This window comes from Dryobates pubescens, chromosome Z (genome assembly GCF_014839835.1).
Source record: "Dryobates pubescens isolate bDryPub1 chromosome Z, bDryPub1.pri, whole genome shotgun sequence".
Taxonomy (NCBI): domain Eukaryota; kingdom Metazoa; phylum Chordata; class Aves; order Piciformes; family Picidae; genus Dryobates; species Dryobates pubescens.
In genome coordinates this window covers 47,779,997-47,799,648 of record NC_071657.1, presented here as the reverse complement: position 1 = coordinate 47,799,648, position 19,652 = coordinate 47,779,997, and the positions used below count along the sequence as shown (strand labels likewise).

Here is a 19,652-nt window from a genome sequence, read left to right as displayed (position 1 = left end):
ATGACCTGTTTCATAATCTTGCCTGGCACTGAGGTCAGGCTGACAGGCCTGGAATTTCCTGATTCCTCCTTCCAGGCCTTCATGTAGATGGGCACCACACTGGCCAGCTTCCAGACATCTGGGACCTCTCCAGTGAGCCAGGACTGCTGAAAAATGATGGAGAGTGGCTTGGCCAGCTCATCTGCCAGCTCTCTCAGCACCCTAGGATGGATCCAATCCAGTCCCATGGACTTGTCGGGATCCAAGTGGCTGAGCAGGTCTCTAACTGCTTCCTCCTGGATTCAGGGGATCTATACTGCTCCCTGATTCCATCTGCCAGCTCAGGAGGCCAGTTGTCTGAAAGACAATCTATTCTGCTATTAAAAATTGAGGCAAAGAAGGTGTTAAGTACCTCTTCCTTTTCCTCATCTTTAGTTACTATGTTCCCCTTCATGTCCACCAAGGAGTGGAGGTTGTCCTTGCCCCTCCTCTTGCCATTAATATATTTATAAAAGCATTTTTTGTTGTCCTTCACAGCAGAGGCCAGTCTAAACTCTAAATGGGCTTTTGCCTCTCTAAATTTTTTCCTACATGACTGTGACCGTTTGACACTGTGCCTTTAAGAAAGGGGCACACTGGCTAAATGTTTATAAAACATTCTGGTATTCTAAACTAATTTCATTGGTAGAATTGTGGGAGGTGAGGATAGTCCCAGCGCAGCTGGAACTTTCTCTCAGTCTTCCTTTCTTCGCTCTCCCTCTCGGCTGGATCTGCTTCTGGGCTTCTTGCCAAGAGATAAGAACTAACTAATTCTCTGTAACAGGCCTGTCCGCTTCTTTCCCTGTCCTGCTAACCATCCTCGTCTCTTCTTCTACCTCTTTTGGGGGAGAAGGGAGGTAGGGGGGTGAAGGGGGCACAGGGGGAAGCCCCCTCTGTGGGGGGGTCTGGTTTCTGGTGGAGTTCATTTGCTGTATATTCCTGTATATATTGTAAAATACCTGTATTTGTTGTGTTACATATAATCTGTTTCCTTGTAAAATATAATCTCATTTCTCCGACTGGGTTTAGCCGTGGTCTCTTTCTCAGTGGGGGAGGGAAAGCAGGGCTTTTCTTTTCAAACCACCACAATGACCTAGTAATATCCTGAAATATTTCATGGGTAACCTCTCCTTCCTTCCAAAGATGATACACCCTCTTTTTTTCCCCTTAATTCCTTCAGAAGTTCATTGCCCATCCAGGCTGGCTGTCTGCCCCGGTGGCTCATTTTCTGGCACATTAGCACAGCCTGTTCCTGTGCCTTCGAGATTACTTTCTTGATGTAGGTCCAGCCCTCCTGGACCCCTTTGTTTTTAAGGGCTGTTTCCCTAGGTATCTTCTGAGTTAGTTCCTTGAGTAACCTGAAGTCTGCCTTCTGGAAGTCCAGAGTGGAGGTTTTGTTGCTGCCCCTCTTAGCTCGACTGCAAATTGAAAACTCACTTATCTCATGGTCACTGGACCCCAGACAGCCTCCAACCACCACATCTCTCACCAGCCCTTCTCTGTTTGTAAAAAGAAGGTCAAGCAAAGCCTTACCCCTTCTAGACTGTCTTCTCTCTGCTGTGTTATTGTTGCAGTTTGAGCTGGGTGCCCCCCTGATGTGTTCACTTCCTGTGTCCAGAAGTCCAGCCCAGAGGGATGGACACAGGAAATTGTGTGTATTTCCTACCATGATTCTTTGCACCACTATAAGATCCAGTGCGGGGTCTAGCACTTTCTCTTTTCTTCCTCCTCTGCCAGCCGGTAACTGGGGGAGATGTCTGCTGGCTTTGGGCCTGGCTAGGCCCAAGGCCACAGGGGGATGGGCAGTCTCAGGCCTGGCCAGCTGAGACTAGCCCAGCAGAGGGAGGGGGAAGAAGGAGCCCTGAGGGTCTCGGGTGTACCCTCAGGTGGGAATGGGATGCCTCTGGGTTTGCTTTGGGATCTTTCTTTGTCACTGCGCTTTGGGTTTTCTGTAACATTCACTGCTTTCTATTTAAACTTTCATCACTTTTGCAATCCGTTTGTCTGAGTGTTTTATTCCTGCCCGTGGTGGGGAGAGGGGGCTGCCTCAACCCAGCACAGTTATGTTCCCAGCAGATATCAGGCAGGTTAAAATCGCCCATAAGAACAAAGTCTGGTGACCGTGAGACATCCTCTAGCTGCCTATAAAATAATTCATCTACCTCTTCATTCTGGTTGGGTGGTCTGTAACAGACTCCAATCAGGATGTCAGCCTTGTTGGCCTTTCCTCTAATTCTCACCCACAGACACTCAATTTGATCATCCTTAATCTCTAGTTCAATGGTGTCTAGAGCCTCCCTGATGTACGCCTTCTCCCTCTTCTGTCTCTCCTGAAGAGCCTGTAGCCATCAATTACAATGCTCCAGTCATGTGAGTCATCCCACCATGTCTTTGTGATGGCAACTTCATCATGACTTTACTGCTGTAACAAGGCTGCCAGCTTCTCTTGTTTGTTACCCATCCTGCATGCATTAGTGTACATGCACTTTAGCTGGGCTGCTGGTTTCACCCCTTACTCTAGCTTACCACCCCCAGATTCCTGTCTGGGGGGACTGGTTTCAGCCCCTTCCCCCTTCAAATCTAGTTGAAAGTCCTGTCAAGAAGACCTGCCACCTCCCTTCCTAGAACCCTTTACCCTCTGTTGTATAGGCTGTTCTCATGTGCTAGGATTTTTCTCCCCCTCTGGGATGGATGTACTCCATCTGTTGCTAGCAGACCTGGTGCCAGAGAAAGTTCACCAAGACTGAAAAAAACAAAAATTCTGTTGGTGGCACCAGCCTCTGAGCCACTTGTTAATTACACCTGCTTTCCTATTCCTTTCAGTATTCCTTCCTGCAACTAAGGGTATTGATGAAAAAATTACCTCTGTCCCTGACCCCTCAACCAGTTTTCCCAGAGCCTTGAAGTCCTTTTTGGTTGCCTTTGGACCTCTGGTTAGAACATCATCGCTTCCTACCTGCATAACTATCAAGGGATAGTAATCAGATGATGGTACCAGACTAGGCAGCCTTCTAGTAACATCTGTGACCCAGGCTCCAGGGAGCAGCAGACATCCCTGTGGGAAGGATCCGGCAGACATATGGGGCCCTCTGTTCCCCTCAGATGGGAATCACCAATAACAATTTCCCTCCTCTTTTTTTTTAAGGGAACAAATCCTGATGCAGGGGGCAGGCTGTTTTGCTTTAGGCAACACCTTGCATGGTGTGTCTTCTGTCTTCTCATTCACCTCACCCTCAACTTCCAGTGCCCCATACTTATTTTGTAAGGGCAGCTGGGAAGGTGAGAGGAGCCATGAGGGTTTTACTTTGCCTCACTTAACAGGGAGCTGTATCCATTTCCTGCTGCACCTTGGGTCACCTCCCTCTGCTAGGGGAGCCTGCAGAGCCTGGTTCCTCAAATCCAACTCCCTCTCACATTCCCTTACAGTCCTAAGTCTAGCAACTTCTTCCTTCAGTTCAGCCACTAGATTAAGCAGATAATCAAGCTGCTCACACCTAATGCAGGTGCAATCTCCATTACCCTCCATTTCAGGTGCGAGGCTCCAGCACTCTCTGCAGCCAGTTGCCTGGACACCTGCTTGCTTAGGTTCAACCTCAGTCTGTGTTGACACAGATCTTTTGAAAACAGCTTTGCAGTGAGTTGCCACCACCCTTATCCCTGGCCATGAGACCTAACTGGAGAACAATTCAGGAATGAGCCCACATGACTCAGCACCTCCCTCCCTCTGCTGAAAGCACCGCCCCTGCAGCAGTCTCCGCCCATGCTGTGCCAGCCTCTCAGGAGAGACAAGACTGGGTCGAGGTACAGGGGGGATCCTGCCTTGGTGCACTGCAGTTGCAGCTTTTGTGTGTTTTGGTATCATCTGACAGCTCTGCTAGAAAGAACAAATACTGATTAGTTCATGGTGTTACAGCCCCGAGTGCATGGCCTTCATTATACTGAGTAGCCTGACCAGAGATGCCCACCTTACATTCTTAGTCCTTAAGGCCAGGACCTCTAGCTCAAGCCTGGAACTTCATTCTCCATGGAATCCTGTCATCTAGATGACCCTCAGACTTACGTTACAGCCTCAGCTTCAGCCCTGTCTCTCACCCCATCTTCTTTTGTTCCTGATTGAAGCCTCTAGATGGAGGATCCTTGACCTGACTTACTCCATTGTAATGTCTGAGATTGTCAGCGGACCCAATTACCAGGCACACAGTTCTGTGTACTGTAATCAGACCTCAAGGAACTGTACCCATAATGCAAGCATGGCCAATGCTGGAGTTGACCTTGACTCCTGGCTCAGATCTCTTTGCTGGGCAGCTTCACTTTTGACGTTCCTTGACACAAGGATTGATATTGTCATTGTTGAAATCTACAATTTATAATGGAAGCCACTAAATTAATGTATCTCCTCCTATTACCTTAACTAATCATTCATCTTCAATCTTTCCTATCTCTGGTCTCCAAAGCCAAATGCTTCCTTCCTACAAGCCACTGACATCTTAAAAACATTCCCTTAATAATAGTGAGATAGTAGTTAACATGTATCATAATGGTCCTAATAACCATGTGGTTGACATACCATATATAGTGAGACTGGAGGACATTTGGGAGTTCTATATTGTGGTCTCAGTTTGAAATATTTCCACCTTAATCTAAATGCACCTCAAATTCCATTAACAGTGACTCACCTATATACTCACAGAAAGTCTAGGCTGGAAGCAATTTCTGCAAATTGTCTGGTGTAGGCTTCTATTGAGAGCGGGGTTTCATATTAGGTTATCTCTGGCCCTGTCAAGCTGAGTCTTTGATATTTACAGTGGGGGAAATTCCACCTTTTCTCCAGGCAACCTACTCCATCTATTATGCGGCATTGAAAACTGTAACAAAAATGCAACAGGCACGGCTCACCTGTTAACATCATTCTGTGTCACAGAGGCATTTCACAAAGGCAAGCCAAGATCATGGTGGCCTTTCAGTCTAGAGTGTAACTCTGGTTCAAGCTTATTAAATGCTCTCCCACATGTGCTAAATGACCTCAGCTTTCCCAGAACTACTTGCTGTCCTAAACTTTCTGACAGCTGAATTTGTTCAGACCCTTGGAAGACTGATTCATACTGGTGGTTCTACCATTCAAAAACATCAGTCTTTCCCAGCCCAGTTCATGTGTTGTGACCATTTCAAAAAAACACTTGTTAAATATAATTCATAAAAATTTGCTCCAATGTTATATGATTCTTGTATTATCTTTTTTATATGTAAATTTCAGATGAAAATGGGATAATAAAATAACACCATTGTCTGATAAATTAATCTAAGGGAAGTTTCCTCATAATGCTACAACTTAAAATGGAATTCTTCATAACAGGAAAAAGAAAAAGCAAACAAATGACAAAAAGGGTTTCCATCGAATTTCACATTTTCAAAACAGAAAGCTGAGCTAACGTTACCCATGGCATTATTTTTACTCTCTAATGTGTGAAAGTAGTATGAAACTGATATTCTTGTAGTCAAATCCTATCTTACCCTTATGAAGCTATATGGAATGGAGTGGTAGGGTCTGTTTCATTTAGAGCTCTTTCAATCCGTGTTCTGCTTAACCTAGTGAACTGCGGTTAATTAAGATGTTCCTATAAACAATTAAGCTTCTTGTAGGATCATTAAGAAGATATAAAAATTTATGATGTAATAAAGGTAATAAAATGATAAAGTGGTTAGCACATCACAGCAATTCATGTGCAGCAGGACAGGTGTTAAAAAGAGTCAAGTAAGCAGGTAGTGTTATGTAAATATCCTGTAGAACTGTGGATGCGTATTGCAGAAATACAACACTGTTGCCACACAAATCCATTGGTGATCTGCACTCTCAGGTCTCAGACAGAGTCCATCTAGGAACCAAGCAGCAAGTGCCAGACACTCTTTTGCTCCTATATGAAGCTATGCCATGTAGTGAACTTCCTACCACTACACTTAAGGGGGCAAATGCAAGTGTTTCACTTGTCCAAAAAGAATCCACTATGTCTTCATTTGGTCATCTATCACACAATGACCACTCTCCCACCCCCACCCCCACCCCTGCCCTCCCAATAGGAATCACACAAGCAAAAGGAAATCCATGTGTTGAAATGGAAACTGGTTTGATAAACTAATAATAGCAAACCCTACCATTAATACTAATATAAAGTACACAAAGTTATATTCATCCCACATAGGTGTTAAGAGCTGTGCACTCTGAGCAGAGAATGCTTAAGCTGTGAGCACCAGTGAAAGCACAATGGTCACAGCAAGAAGGAGAACAAAACCTTTAAGGCAAGACCTTTAAGGAATGGTGGCCATGGAGGAAAAGCACAAACTTAGCAGTATATAGCTAGTGTGACATACATAGTATGGAGTACTTCTGTTAGCCACCTTTGCCAGCTGACCTAGCTTTTACTTCTTCTAGCTTTAGCATTTGGCTTACTCAAAACTGCTAAAGACCTTGGCCACTAAGGAGATCCTCATACCATGGCTGGCCACAAATGAAAGCAGAGTGCCTTATCAACCTTTTTCTCACCAAACTGGGTACTGCAATTTTCATTTAAAATGTGTCTTTCCTGAACAGAAAACTAATTCTACTTCAGTAAAATCAAAATGTTCTACTATGTCTAGAAAGAGTAATTGCAAGCGTGAATGAAAAAAAAAATAGTTTTAATTGCCACTGCTCCCTCTTGTATATAGAAAATCTATTATTTTCCCAAATGGATTCTCTCCTTCAGAGAACAGGGTAAGACATCTTTCTTCAAGACATCTTGTAGCATTTTACCCTATGGTATCTTGTGTATTAAATGGGATGGAGCCTTTTCTGTGCACTGTAATTTCAAAAATGCACTTTTCAAACACCTTTAATATAAAACTCTCCATAATTTTATAACTAGTCAAGGGAGCTCATAGCTATAAAAGTGGTCTTGTATGTATTTTTGAGTCGCCAGTGAGAGATGGCAATGATATCAGTTCTGTAAGAGTACAAAATGTGATCATGAATTAAAAGATTTTCAGACAATAAACAGTTCACAATGAGAAAGGGCTTCACTTTGAGATGCAAATATAGCCCAACCCAGCAGAAAAGGCCACTGTGCTTCAAAATGGGTCATGGTCTGTTTAGGGCTTTCCAGGCACTAGAACAGTTCTCAGCCAACTGCTTAATGTCTTGTCAGGGATAATTTCACCTTGACCATGTTCAAAGAACTCTAGCATATTCAATCTCAGGGCTGTGAGTCAATAAAGCAGGGGATAGGGGGAAAGGTCTAACATCTTTATAATTGCATTATGATGTCTTGGGGGTGATAGGGAGAAAAAGAAAATATATGTTAATCTGAATAGGACCTCCCAAGGAAATCCAAAAAGGTATAAGCGTGAGCATACGTAAATCAGAGCCTGTGGTTTACTCCCAGGGAAAACCTCACTGAACACCTGAAAAAGTCAAATTTGCATGAAGTCCAAAGCTTTGACCATATGCTTATGTAAGTATCAGCTTAATACAAGAATGGAAAAAGAAAGGCTTTATACTTGTTCTCAAGGCAGCTAAGCACTATTTTCTTTTGGTCATTTGAGTGTTATAAATCTTGGAAACAATAAATTAATCGATGTGGCACCATTAAACCATGGAAACCCTTTTTGTCATTTGCTTGCTTTTTCTTTTTCCTGTTATGAAGAATTTCATTTTAAGTTGTAGCATTATGAGTAAACTTCCCCAGATTAATGTATTGTTTGTCTTGGATGTCCTAGTACATTGCATTTACCTCAGCCTGACTTGCACTAAAGGTGATCTCAGAGTAACCCAAAGCAAGCACTACATCACATCATTCCTGATCTCCTTCTATGATCAGGTGACCCGCCTGGTGGATGTGGGGAGGCCTGTGGATGTAGTCTACCTGGACTTCAGCAAGGCCTTTGACACTGTCCCCCCAGCAAACTCCTGGCCAAGCTGTCAGCCCATGGCTTGGATGGGAACACACTGCGTTGGATTAGGAACTGTCTGGAGGGCCGAGCCCAGAGATTGGTGGTGAATGGTGCCACATCCAGCTGGTGGCCAGTCACTAGTGGTGTGTCCCAGGAATCAGTGCTGGGTGCCATGCTCTTTAACATCTTTATTGATGATCTGGATGAGGGCATTGAGTCGATCATCAGTAAATTTGTGGATGACACCAAACTGGGGGTAGGTGTTGATCTGCTGGAGGGTGGAGAGGCTTTGCAGAGGGATCTCAACAGGCTGGATAGGTTGGACATGATGATCTTGAAGGTCTCTTCTAACCTGTTCTATTCTATTCTATTCTATTCTATTCTATTCTATTCTACTAATGTTAAAGGGTTTCAAACAAGATACTAGGTTAGAGTACCCACAACATAACAGACTGTATCTTCACTATGCTGCATTTGCCACACTGAGAACTGCTGCTGAAGGAAATAAAAAAGAGATGGCACAAGCAGAAGGGGGAACTTTAAAAACTGTTTACCAGTAATGAATGCTAATCAGGTAAGGTTCCTGGAAGCAACTGAGTAATGAAAAATATGCCTCAGCCTTCAGGGTCAAAAGGAAATTATAACAGATGAATTAAAATGATTTTGTCAGGAAAAGACAGGAAAAGCCAGTCATTAAGAGCTAGCCCTTATTATCAATGAGTTGTAGATAATTACTTAGCTAAACATCTCTATGTAACAAAAAATAATTTAGATCCATGATGCTCTCAAGTAATTTTAAAAGACCTTAAAAACTAAACAAACTGAACAGAGAGAAAAGATATATGCTAAAATTGTTATTATGTTTTATATCCTATGGAACAACACAGTCATAACACAATTGTTTCACCAGTAACTTATAATGATAGGATTACATTTATGCTTTTGTTTTTAGTATTTATATTCTGCTATCTCTATTTTTAATTAAAAAACAAAAAGGTGGTTCTGACAACTTTTAAAGAGACTTTAAGATCCGTGATGATTTTGGTTTGCTTTGCTTTGCTTTGCTTTGTTATAGATGATTTTCAACTTTGCAAACCTGAACTTCATTCACTTAATAGCTTTGGACTGAGACAGGAACCTTGTTGATTTTTATTTCAGCACAGCACTCCTCTTCCTTTGTGCCTCATTCCCATGCAGCTCATATTTGGAATCTAAACCTTCTTCCTGGACAAAGTCCCTTTCAGCAGTGTCAGTGTAAGAAAGACATGCAATTTCTAAAATTTCCACAGCATTCTTATTTTCCTTTTCTTAATTTTTTTTACAACCATCCTTCCTTTGTTTTGTTCCCCATGTTTCTTTCATCTGACAATTTTATCAACTACCCCCATAGAAATTCAGAAAAAACCTTTCTGAATGAAAAAGTCACAGCTGTGTAACGCATAGGACTTTATGCCCGGAGCATTCTCCAGTTTCTGGTGAAAATTGTAGTTTTCATTGTTAGCATCATTTACAGTAAGCTACTATGCATATTATATAAATACTAGTGGCAGAAAACTTATTGCACAAGGGAGAAGTGAAACCACAGTGCAGTTCTCTGAGCATGAGTATTCCCTGAATGGCAGCTTTTAAACTGAAAAATAGTAATGAATTTTTCCTGTGTGGCAAATTCTACCAGTTATTGTCATTTCCATTAAAATGCAAAGGAGCTTAAAGTTACTAGAGAAAAGACCAGGCCAAGTTTTGGACTGGACTTGGGGCTTATGTGGCCTCAACATACCTCAGAATGCCACTAAAGCCTACCTGAATAAATAGCCCAGTCCCAAGATAGGCTGATTAACATGACACAGATGAAAAGACATCAAAGATCACTAGAGGACTACTTTCCCTAAGAGAAGAAACAACAAAAAAAAAAAAAAAAAGAGAGAAGAAGACAGCAAAAATGTTCACAGGACACTTTCCTAGAGTTAATTGAACAGTATGTAATTTAGCTAGTCCAAGAATGTACAGTATACCAAAGCCATCTGAAAAACATGCTGCTGCTGTCTGATTGATTTTTACCAGTCATCAGATTCAGGGCAAGGTAGAGAACTAGTATTTCTAATCTTCCAACTCTCTTTGAAACAAGGTAACAATGATTTCAGCGAAATTATTATGAGAGTGGCAGACTATGTTTCCCATTGGTACTATATTGGGGTTTTTGTTTGTTGGACTAGGTAAATAGAATATTTCTGCTGGCAATAAGGTAGCTGTTATTCTAACACCAATGATAAACATGAAAGGCAAAATGAAAAGTCAATGAAGTAAGCATCTTTTTTACTGCAGACTTGCTTATTTTCTCTTCTCATAGGCTAAGGTACTTCTGCTAGGTGAAGCAGGTTGCAAATAAAGTGGAATTTTTCAGTATTTCCAATAAAGTTGGTACAAGCTTGAATGTAGAAGATTTCACCTCAACATAAGGAGAAACTTCTTTATAGTGAGGGTGACAGAGCACTGGAACAGGCTGTCCAGAGAGGTTATGGAGTCTCCTTCTCAGGAGACTTTCAAAACCCACCTGGATGCATTTCTGTGCAGACTACCCTAGGAGATCCTGCTTTGGCATGGGGACTGGACTTGATGATCTCTGGAGGTCCCTTTCAATGTTTAATGTACTGTGGTACTGTGCTAAGTGAGTTTTTTGTGCTAAAGCTAGCAAAATGTCATGATTATTTCCACAGCATAATGTGTTACTTACAATACAAAACCAAACCAACAAACAACCAAACAAACAACCCAACAAGTAAACAAAAACAAAAAAAAAACAAAAAAAAAAAAAAAAAAAAAAAAAAAAGAGAGAGAAGCAACCAGTTCAAGCACTCATGGAAGACTTAATTTTTATAGTCATCTTACTCCTACATTATTTTAAAGCCCAAACTGCCTGTGTTAAAATAAATTCTCTTTAAAAATATCACAGAATCACAGAATCAACCAAGCTGGAAAAGACCTGAGAGATGACCAAGTCCAACCTAATACCTAATACCTGACAACTAAGCCATGGTTCCAAGTGCCACATCCAATCCTTTTTTGAATACCTCCAGGGATGCTGACCCCACCACCTCCCTAGGCAGCCCATTCCAATGGCAAATTACTCTCTCTGTAGAGAACTTTATTGTCACCTTAAGCCTAAACTTCCCCTGGTGCAGCTTGAGACTGTGTCCTCTTGTTCTGCCACTGGTTGCCTGGAAGAAGAGACCAACTCTTGCCTGGCTACACCCTCCTTTCAGAAATCTGTACAGAGCAATAAGGTCTCCCCTGAGCCTCCTTTTCTCCAGGCTAAACAACCCCAGCTCCCTCATCATCTCATCATAGGGCTTGTGCCGAAGACCTCTCACCAGCTTTGTTGCCCTTCTCTGGACACATTCAAGTATCAACTATATCAACTATTGAGATTTTAATAAGATTTTAGTTTTCAAATATGAACTACAAAAAGTATCACAACCATAAAAAAATGAGCAAGAAAAAACATCTAACTGTTATCTATTTGCCTGCTAGAGGCTTAGGAAATATCTCATCCTGTTTAAACTATTTAGTATTTGTTTTAGATAATAAATCCCCATTCAAGATCACAACGTGAGACCCAGGCTTCAGCTGAAAACAAATTAAAACAGTCTAGTTATCCAAATCCTTTTAAAAATCCAGAGATTCACATCAGCCATAACCTCCATTGTATACAGCAGCAGCAGAGAATGCTGCTGCACCCTACACAGCTTCTGGCTTCAGCCTTAAAAACACTAACAGTAAGACTGCCACCGTAGTGTAGGGGTGCAGGGTCAAAACTCCACAAGCTGAACTTTTGCCAACCGGGACATTTATCTTGCCACAAAAGAACTTCGATGAATCTGTTCGTATATCAACAGGCCTACTTTAGGGAAATCCAAGAAAAGAAACTGAATTTCTAGGAAACTCCTCTTTTCAAGATATGTACACCTCATAGCAGGTGAGCAACCAGGTGAGCAACAAAAGACATGGAAAAGAAAACTGAAGCAGGAAGAAAGAAAACAGGCCAGAAGAAGCTAAATACAGTAACATTGTGTTGGCTGTATACCCTTTCCTCCTCATTCCAAGAATTCTAACATTTTAAATGGCAGCTAGTAACATAAATTTTCTTTGCACAGATTAGTGAAGTAGGGCAAAAGATTGCAGTTATAAGCTAATTTTTATCTACTCAGTTAATTATGAGTCTAGGTTATCAGAACTGAATAAGCACAGTACTTCCTGTTCAAAACACCTATTCTTTGATAATTACATTTAGTAAAGCACTACATCATGTATCAAGGAGCTAAGTTGAAGTTCATTAATAAAAATCAGAAGGAAACCCTTTAATTAAAGCAGCAGGAAATACTATTGCTATTCAAGGAACACCCTCTGAAAATACTGTGTTAATAGTTTAAAGAAAATCACTTCTGAACAGCAACCTAATTCAGTTATTTTGAAATCCAGGTGCTATAAAGGGCAATGAATTGATCAGCCTCCTGAATACTGCCCTCAAAATCCCAGAACAATGCTAAGATCAAGTGTTGAGGCAGATGCATCACAGTCTCTAGGAAGTAATTTATGAGCCTTTGCTTTGCATATATATAAGAAACATGTATCTGACTTGTCTCATTCTGCTATAAAATGTAAATACTCCAGACAACTGTACAGAAAGTATACTAAAAAGAAATAAAAATCAGGGCACTCTTCACTTGATGCAGTAGTAAACAGAACACTTTCTAATAACATACAGCTGTATTAAGTTTTCTATTTGGAATGTTAAACACCTCAGGTATGGAAGCAGGTAGTGTATACCGAAGGGAAGGGAAGGGAAGGGAAGGGAAGGGAAGGGAAGGGAAGGGAAGGGAAGGGAAGGGAAGGGAAGGGAAGGGAAGGGAAGGGAAGGGAAGGGAAGGGAAGGGAAGGGAAGGGAAGGGAAGGGAAGGGAAGGGAAGGGAAGGGAAGGGAAGGGAAGGGAAGGGAAGGGAAGGGAAGGGAAGGGAAGGGAAGGGAAGGGAAGGGAAGGGAAGGGAAGGGAAGGGAAGGGAAGGGAAGGGAAGGGAAGGGAAGGGAAGGGAAGGGAAGGGAAGGGAAGGGAAGGGAGAAAGAGAATTAAACAGCTTGGAAAAGACCTTTGAAATCATTGAGTCCAACCTCATCCAGGCTCTTCCTAAACACTTCCAGTGATGGTGACTCCACCACCTCCCTGGGCAGCCCATTCCAATGGCAAATCACTCTTTCTATGAAGAACTTCTTCCTAATATCCAGCCTAAACTGCCCCTGGTGCAGCCTGAGACTGTGTCTTCTTGTTCTGGTGCTGGTTGCCTGGGAGAAGAGACTTGGCTACAACCTCCCTTCAGGTAGCTGTAGACAGCAATAAGGTCTGCCCTGAGCCTCTTTTTCTCCAGGCTAAGCAACCCGTTCCCTCAGCCTCTCCATCACATTCACCTTTTAACTTTCTGCATTTGTAAATCTGGGGTATTTCTACTATAGACACTATAGCAATCTCACATAACGGTCATATATTCTGATTTTTAATTCAACTAGTTTACAAGGAAGAATATATCAAGAAAATCTGATCACACTCCTTTAAGATGTGCTGGTTAAAAAGAAAATCTATGATGCCCATATGTGAGAACCTAAGTGCCAGCTCCCCATTTCTGGAGTGAACTGGAGTACACCCTGGAAAACAGCAAGGCACATCTTCACTATTTGTGGATCAGCAAAAGCCCAGATGCTAATTCTACTGAAAGCCCGAAGCATGTCTGAACTATACAAATTTTGCAGGGTTTAGCAATTCTTCCAAGAAATTTGCATCTGGTTGTACTGTGACTGAAGATATCTCTCCAGGGATTAAGAGGATTGAATGTAAATTCTGTCCTTATAGAATCTAGTATATAATAAATCTGCAACCAGCCACCAGGTTGGTGGCATTAGGGTATTTCTAGGAAGGCTGTGTATATCACTATGCTGTGACACAAGACTATGTGATATCTACATCCCTGCTTTTCTTTCCAGGTGTGTGAATGTTTTAAAAACAGTGTGTGGTGTGGAATTTGTTGAGCACTCACACTTTCCACATAGTAGCATACTTAGGCACAAATGCAGACAGACACGAACTAAATAAACAGAGATCAAGCACACCTTAGGAGGTAAGTATGAATCTTCCATGTCAGGTCTCATCAAAAGAAAATAAAACTTATAGAATATAACTCACTAAATTTCTGGCAGAAGTGGGGTATTAATATTGTGTTTGCTTAGATACCATAGCCTAGTCCATAAAATGATATTTCCAATACTAATTTCTTTCACAAACATAATAATCATTGTCTTTTTTACCTTTCTTTTATTTTACATTAAATCATTTTAGATATCCTCTTTATTTGCCTTCTAACTCACTCTTTATCTCTCATGCATGGCTTAATTGAGACTGTCATGGAAGAACAGCCCACCAAACACACAAAATAGTAGAGTGTAAATAAAACAGAAGGTCTGTAGTGTATATCAATGCCTTTATATAGAATCTGGGCATTCTAATCCTTTTCTTTCTTTAACTACTTAAACATGGGAAGAGAGGTTCAGCCCACAGATCATATATGCACACTTTTGTTGAGCTATATAAGATACACAGAAATCCAAACTTATCAAGTTTGACATTGGCATGTGCAAATTTCCATTAAACTCAGTGTCTTATTGGCTAATGCTTCTTTGTAATACAAACTCTGCTATGCATCGATACCATAAGTGTTTTGCCTTTTGGCTAAGCCCTGCTTCCTGAAAGAGAATATTCTTTTGAGTTGTGCACAGGTTGTTCAACTCCAGTGGTGCTTGAAACTATTTTCAAAATATCAGAGTCTCATTTTTTCATCCCAGAAATTGCTGCCAAAAAAGCATATGCATGCATACACATGCACAAACCCAGAGTGCATGCACATGCATGTGCAGACAAATAGATATCACTATTATCTATATCACTCCAGACCTTACTATTTAAAGAAACACAGAGTAAAGAAGAAAAGCTCAGAAAACACATTTCTTACCATGTGCCACCCAGCCATGTTTACACTGATCACAAGTTCTCAGGTTAATCTTCCCTGGTTGAAAACATTCACATGTGCAATTTACCAGAGTACAGCGGATGGCCTGGAAAAAGAAACAGAAAATACATTAATGTCTCCCTTATTGAACAAAATGTTATGAGGGCTAGAAGGGTGTTAACTGTGCAGCCAAAGCCTTCTAACACTCAAAGCATTGTTCATTCTTTTAAGTAGAGATTGCTTTTGTTTCAGAAGCATACATCGGTATCCCTGAGCAATGACAACCAAAATGTTTATTTAGTAATAATGCAGTCTGTTATCTCATGGAGATGAAAAAATTTCTAAAGCCTTTAAAGGAATTGCTCTATTTCTTATTGGGAAAACAAACAAACAGACATACAAAAAAACAAACAAACAAAAAAACCCACAAGTGGTAGGATGAGGATTCTGGAAGTGCTGCAGATGAATTTGATCTCCTTCTATGACAGAATGACCCAACTGTTGGATGAAGGAAAGGCTGTGGATATTTTCTGTCTAGAATTTCGAAAAGCCTTTGGCACTGTTTCCCACAGAATCCTTGTGGACAAACTGGCTGCTCATGGCTTGGATGAGCACACACTCTGCTGGATAAAGCACTGGCTAGGTGAGCAGCCCAAAGAGTGGTGGTCAATGGAGTTAAATCCATCTGGCAACCAGTCACAAGTGGTGTTCCTCAGGGCTCGGTGTTGGGACCACTTCTGTTTAACATCTTCATTGATGACCTTGATGAAGACATAGAGTGTGTCACCAGTAAGTTCACAGATGACACAGGTGGGAATGCTGATCTGTACAAGGGTAGGGAGGCTCTGCAGCAGGACTTGGATAGATTGGATTGATGGGCCAATGTTAATGGATGAACTTCATCAAGGGCAAATGCCAGGTCCTGCACTTGGGTTACAACAACCTCAAGCAACACTACAGGCTGGAAAGCTGTCTAGCAGAAAAAGATCTGAGGGTTCTAACTGACAAGCAGCTGAATATGAGCTGTGTGCCCAGATGGCCAAGAAATCCAATGGCATCCTGGCTTGTATCAAAAATCCTCTGTCCAGCTGGAGTAGGCGGGTGATTATCCCCTTGTATTCAGCTTTGATGAGGCCACACCTTGGGTGTTGTGTCCAATTTTGGGCATCTCAATACAAGAGTGATGTGGAGATGCTGGAGCAAATGCAGACGAGGGCAACAAGGCTGGTGAGAACCATGGAGAATAACTCCTATGAAGAGTGACTGAAGGAGCTGGGGTTGTTTAGTTTGGGAAAGAGGAGGCTGAGGGGAGACCTCATTACTCTCTACAACTACCTGAAAGGATGCTGTGGAGAGGCTTGTACTGGTCTCTTCTCACAAGTAATTAGTGATAGAACAAGAGGGAAAGGTCTCAAGCTGTGACTGGGTAGGTTAGACTGGACATTAGGAGAAAATTTTTTTATATGGAAAGAGTAGCCAGGCATTGGAATGTGTTGCCCAGGGATTTGGTTGAGTTACCAACCCTGGATGTGTTTAAAGGTCATTTGGATGTGGTGCTTGGGGATATGGTTTAGGGGTGAACCTTGTAGAGTGGGATTTTCAGTTGGACTTCGTGATCCTGAGGGTCTTCTACAAGCTGGACATTTCTGTGATTTCTGTGAAATTTCCTGTGTTTTCACCAGCTGCCCAAAGGAAAACATTACTAGTAATATCTTACAGAGCAGCATATAAACTTGACTAAAATGAAGTATAAAATAAGGAAACAAAAATATACAAAAAGGGAAACTACAGATCTCATTCCATTTCCCCCCAGTATCCAAAGATTATCCTCAAGTTTCCTTTTTGAGGTTCACACAAGATAAAACTCCACTACAGAAGGAAGTAATAGTCTTGATGTGCTCTCAAAACAGGACAGAAAATTCAAGGTACAAGGATAAGACCGGTTCATAAAGTATCCTGTAAGTTTCCTTTGCATCTATCACTTTCTCCAATATCTAAGCATAGTCTGTTACCTCTTAGCACTCCCTATTTAAAAACCCCATATTTCTCTGTTTTGCAAAAGATTAAACTATTTCAAAGCAGCAATGCTAGAACTCCAGTGCCATGCAGAGATCTAAAATTTGCTTAAGGAATCCACCTTACCAATATCTCAGAGCCCTTTTAAAAATTATTTCAGAAATTACACAGGTTTAATTTGCCAGGGACTAGCTACATTCACAGAAAAATGAAAATAAATTTAACGAGACTATTTAATGTGTAGCAGACATATGTTTTTAAATAGTGTACAATATAACCTGCACACTTCAAACTGCTACTAATGAATTTATGGTATGTATTTAGATGTAATTTGCATGGAGATTACTGAGACAGGCTTCTTCTGATCATTCACAGATTAAAATATACTGTAACTACCAGAGCTGCCAGGAAAAGATCTCTACAGTTTTAGATGGGCCTAAGTTTGGGAAGGGCACTTGGTACTATGGTAACTGAGATATTGAAGTGCTACAAAGGCTTTGGCTTTTCCAAACAATTAACACCTCACCACAAACAAAAGGGAACGAATCTTAACTATACCAACTGAAAGAAAATTCCATACACTTTAATTTGGCCAAGCTAAACTCCTTGGTTGCTGACAACGAAAACAGTAAGTTCACAGTTATTTTAAAATTATCTTTTAACTTACTTATCTGCATCAGACAGCTATTTAAAGCCACTTAGAGATTAAGGATCCACTTGAAATCTGCATCTCTCTAACAAATTTCTGCTACAAAAGTCCTTTCTTCCTTGAACATGAGTTGGCTGGGCTCATTGACAAGGCTTTAAGCTAGTTTTAAAGAGGGATGGGGACATAGCTGCTCTTGCCACCAAGAACTCTGGGTGTAGTAGCCCAACACTTGTGGCATCTTAGATAACCAGAAGGTCTACCCCACCTCAAGGTTGAAAACTATGTACTCAACTCCCTCTCTGAAATGTTTATACACCATGCATGGGCAATAAACAGGAGGAGCTGGAGGCCATTGTGCTACAGGAAAACTATGATATAGCAGCCATCATTGGAACCTGGTGGGATGACTCCCAGAACTGGAGTGCTGCAATCAATGGGTACCAACTTTTCAGAAGCGTTAAGCAAGGAAAAAAAGGTAGTGGAGTGACCCTCTATGTTAAGGAAACATATGAAACTGTCCTTATGGGTAAGAATCAGGAGTAAAGCCAGCAAGAGTGATATCATGGTGGGAAACTGTTATAGACAACCCAGCCAGGATTAGGAGGTAGATGAAATTTTTATAAGCAGTTGAGAGAGGTATCACAATAATTTCCCTTGTTCTGGGAAACTTCAACTTCCCAGATGTCTACTGGGAATACAATAAAGCAGGGAGACAATAGTCCTGGAGGTTCCTGGAGTGTGTCCTGACACAACTGGTGAGGGAGCCAACCAGGGAAGGTGCCCTCCTGGACCTGCTTCTTATGAACAGGGAAGAACTTGGGGGGGGAAGTTAAGGTTGGAGAGTGTCTAGGGCTCAGTGGTCACGAGATGATTGAGGTCTCTATCCCTGGAGAAACAAGGGGAGGGGTTAGCAAAACTGCCACCTTGAACTTCCATCGGGCCTGTTCAGGAGGCTGAGTGACAAAGTCTCTTGGGAGGCCACCCTGAAGGATATAGGAGTCCAGGAAGGCTGGGCATACTTCAAGAGAGAAGTCTTCAAGGCTCAAAGGAACTGTTTAAAGGTCATTTGGATGTGGTGCTTAGAGATATGGTTTAGGCGTAAACTTTGTGCACTAAGGTTCTCAGTTGGACTTGGGAATCCTGAGAGTCCTTTCCAACGTCAATGTTTCTATGATTCTGTGATCCTGCGATTCTATCCTGTCTGTTCTTTTTCTGTCTTTTACCTTCAAAAACCTAGTGGAAAAAAAATATCCTGCTCTATTATGCCTGACATTTTAGGTCCTCGATGCCAGTGCTACTTGTCCAGTTACTAATTACCTATGTTCTAAAACACTGCTGTATGTATACATGATTAAAAGAACTAGTCGTATGAAATGTAACAGTACCAAAGAAGTGCTGGCCATGCAAGAAAAACATAGGTGTTTGTGGGTTATGAGAAAATAAATTTTCCTGTTCATTAGTTTGTTGACTCAGTAATACATCGGGTCTCCATTAATTAATTAACATGGTAATTAGTTGTATTCCAAGAAGAAGGGCTTAGAAAATGGTATTCTTATTTTACCATAAAATGCTTTCTCATTTTCATCACCTTTTCTAAATCTCCTCATCAATGTGACACATGTATGTTGTATTTGATGGAATTTTGTCTTGTTCATGTTTCTTTTATTCTTCTCTGCGTTAAAGACAGTTTGATGGTGTAAAGTGTTGAAGGAGATTAACTAATTAGTAAGATTTCTTTTCTCCTCCCAAATTCAAACAAACACAGACTTTTAAGAAATGTGAAAATGTCAGCTTGTTCCTCAAATAACTAAATCTGAAAACTCTTCAAAAAGAGTTACGCATTTCTTATAAGGTAATACAGACTGGCATGAAAAACTCTGAAGATAAGTAATATGGCCAAAACATTTAGCCTGGCCTTACTTTGTCACTTTTTCTTCAAAGGGTGCATCAATGACAGGTTGTAGTTTAGTTTTGGTAGTTTCCCTTCCCATCACAGGGAA

The 19,652-nt window shown here is 41.3% G+C and overlaps 1 protein-coding gene across 1 annotated transcript in view; it reads right to left on the bottom strand.

The window, feature by feature from the left end:
* BNC2 (basonuclin 2) overlaps window positions 1–19,652 on the bottom strand; it is a 357,505-nt gene that overhangs the window by 117,766 nt on the left and 220,087 nt on the right. Inside the window, exon 4 of the mRNA XM_054178353.1 lies at window positions 14,991–15,093. Coding sequence (XP_054034328.1) covers window positions 14,991–15,093 — 103 coding nt within the window. The remainder of the gene's footprint in view (window positions 1–14,990; window positions 15,094–19,652) is intronic.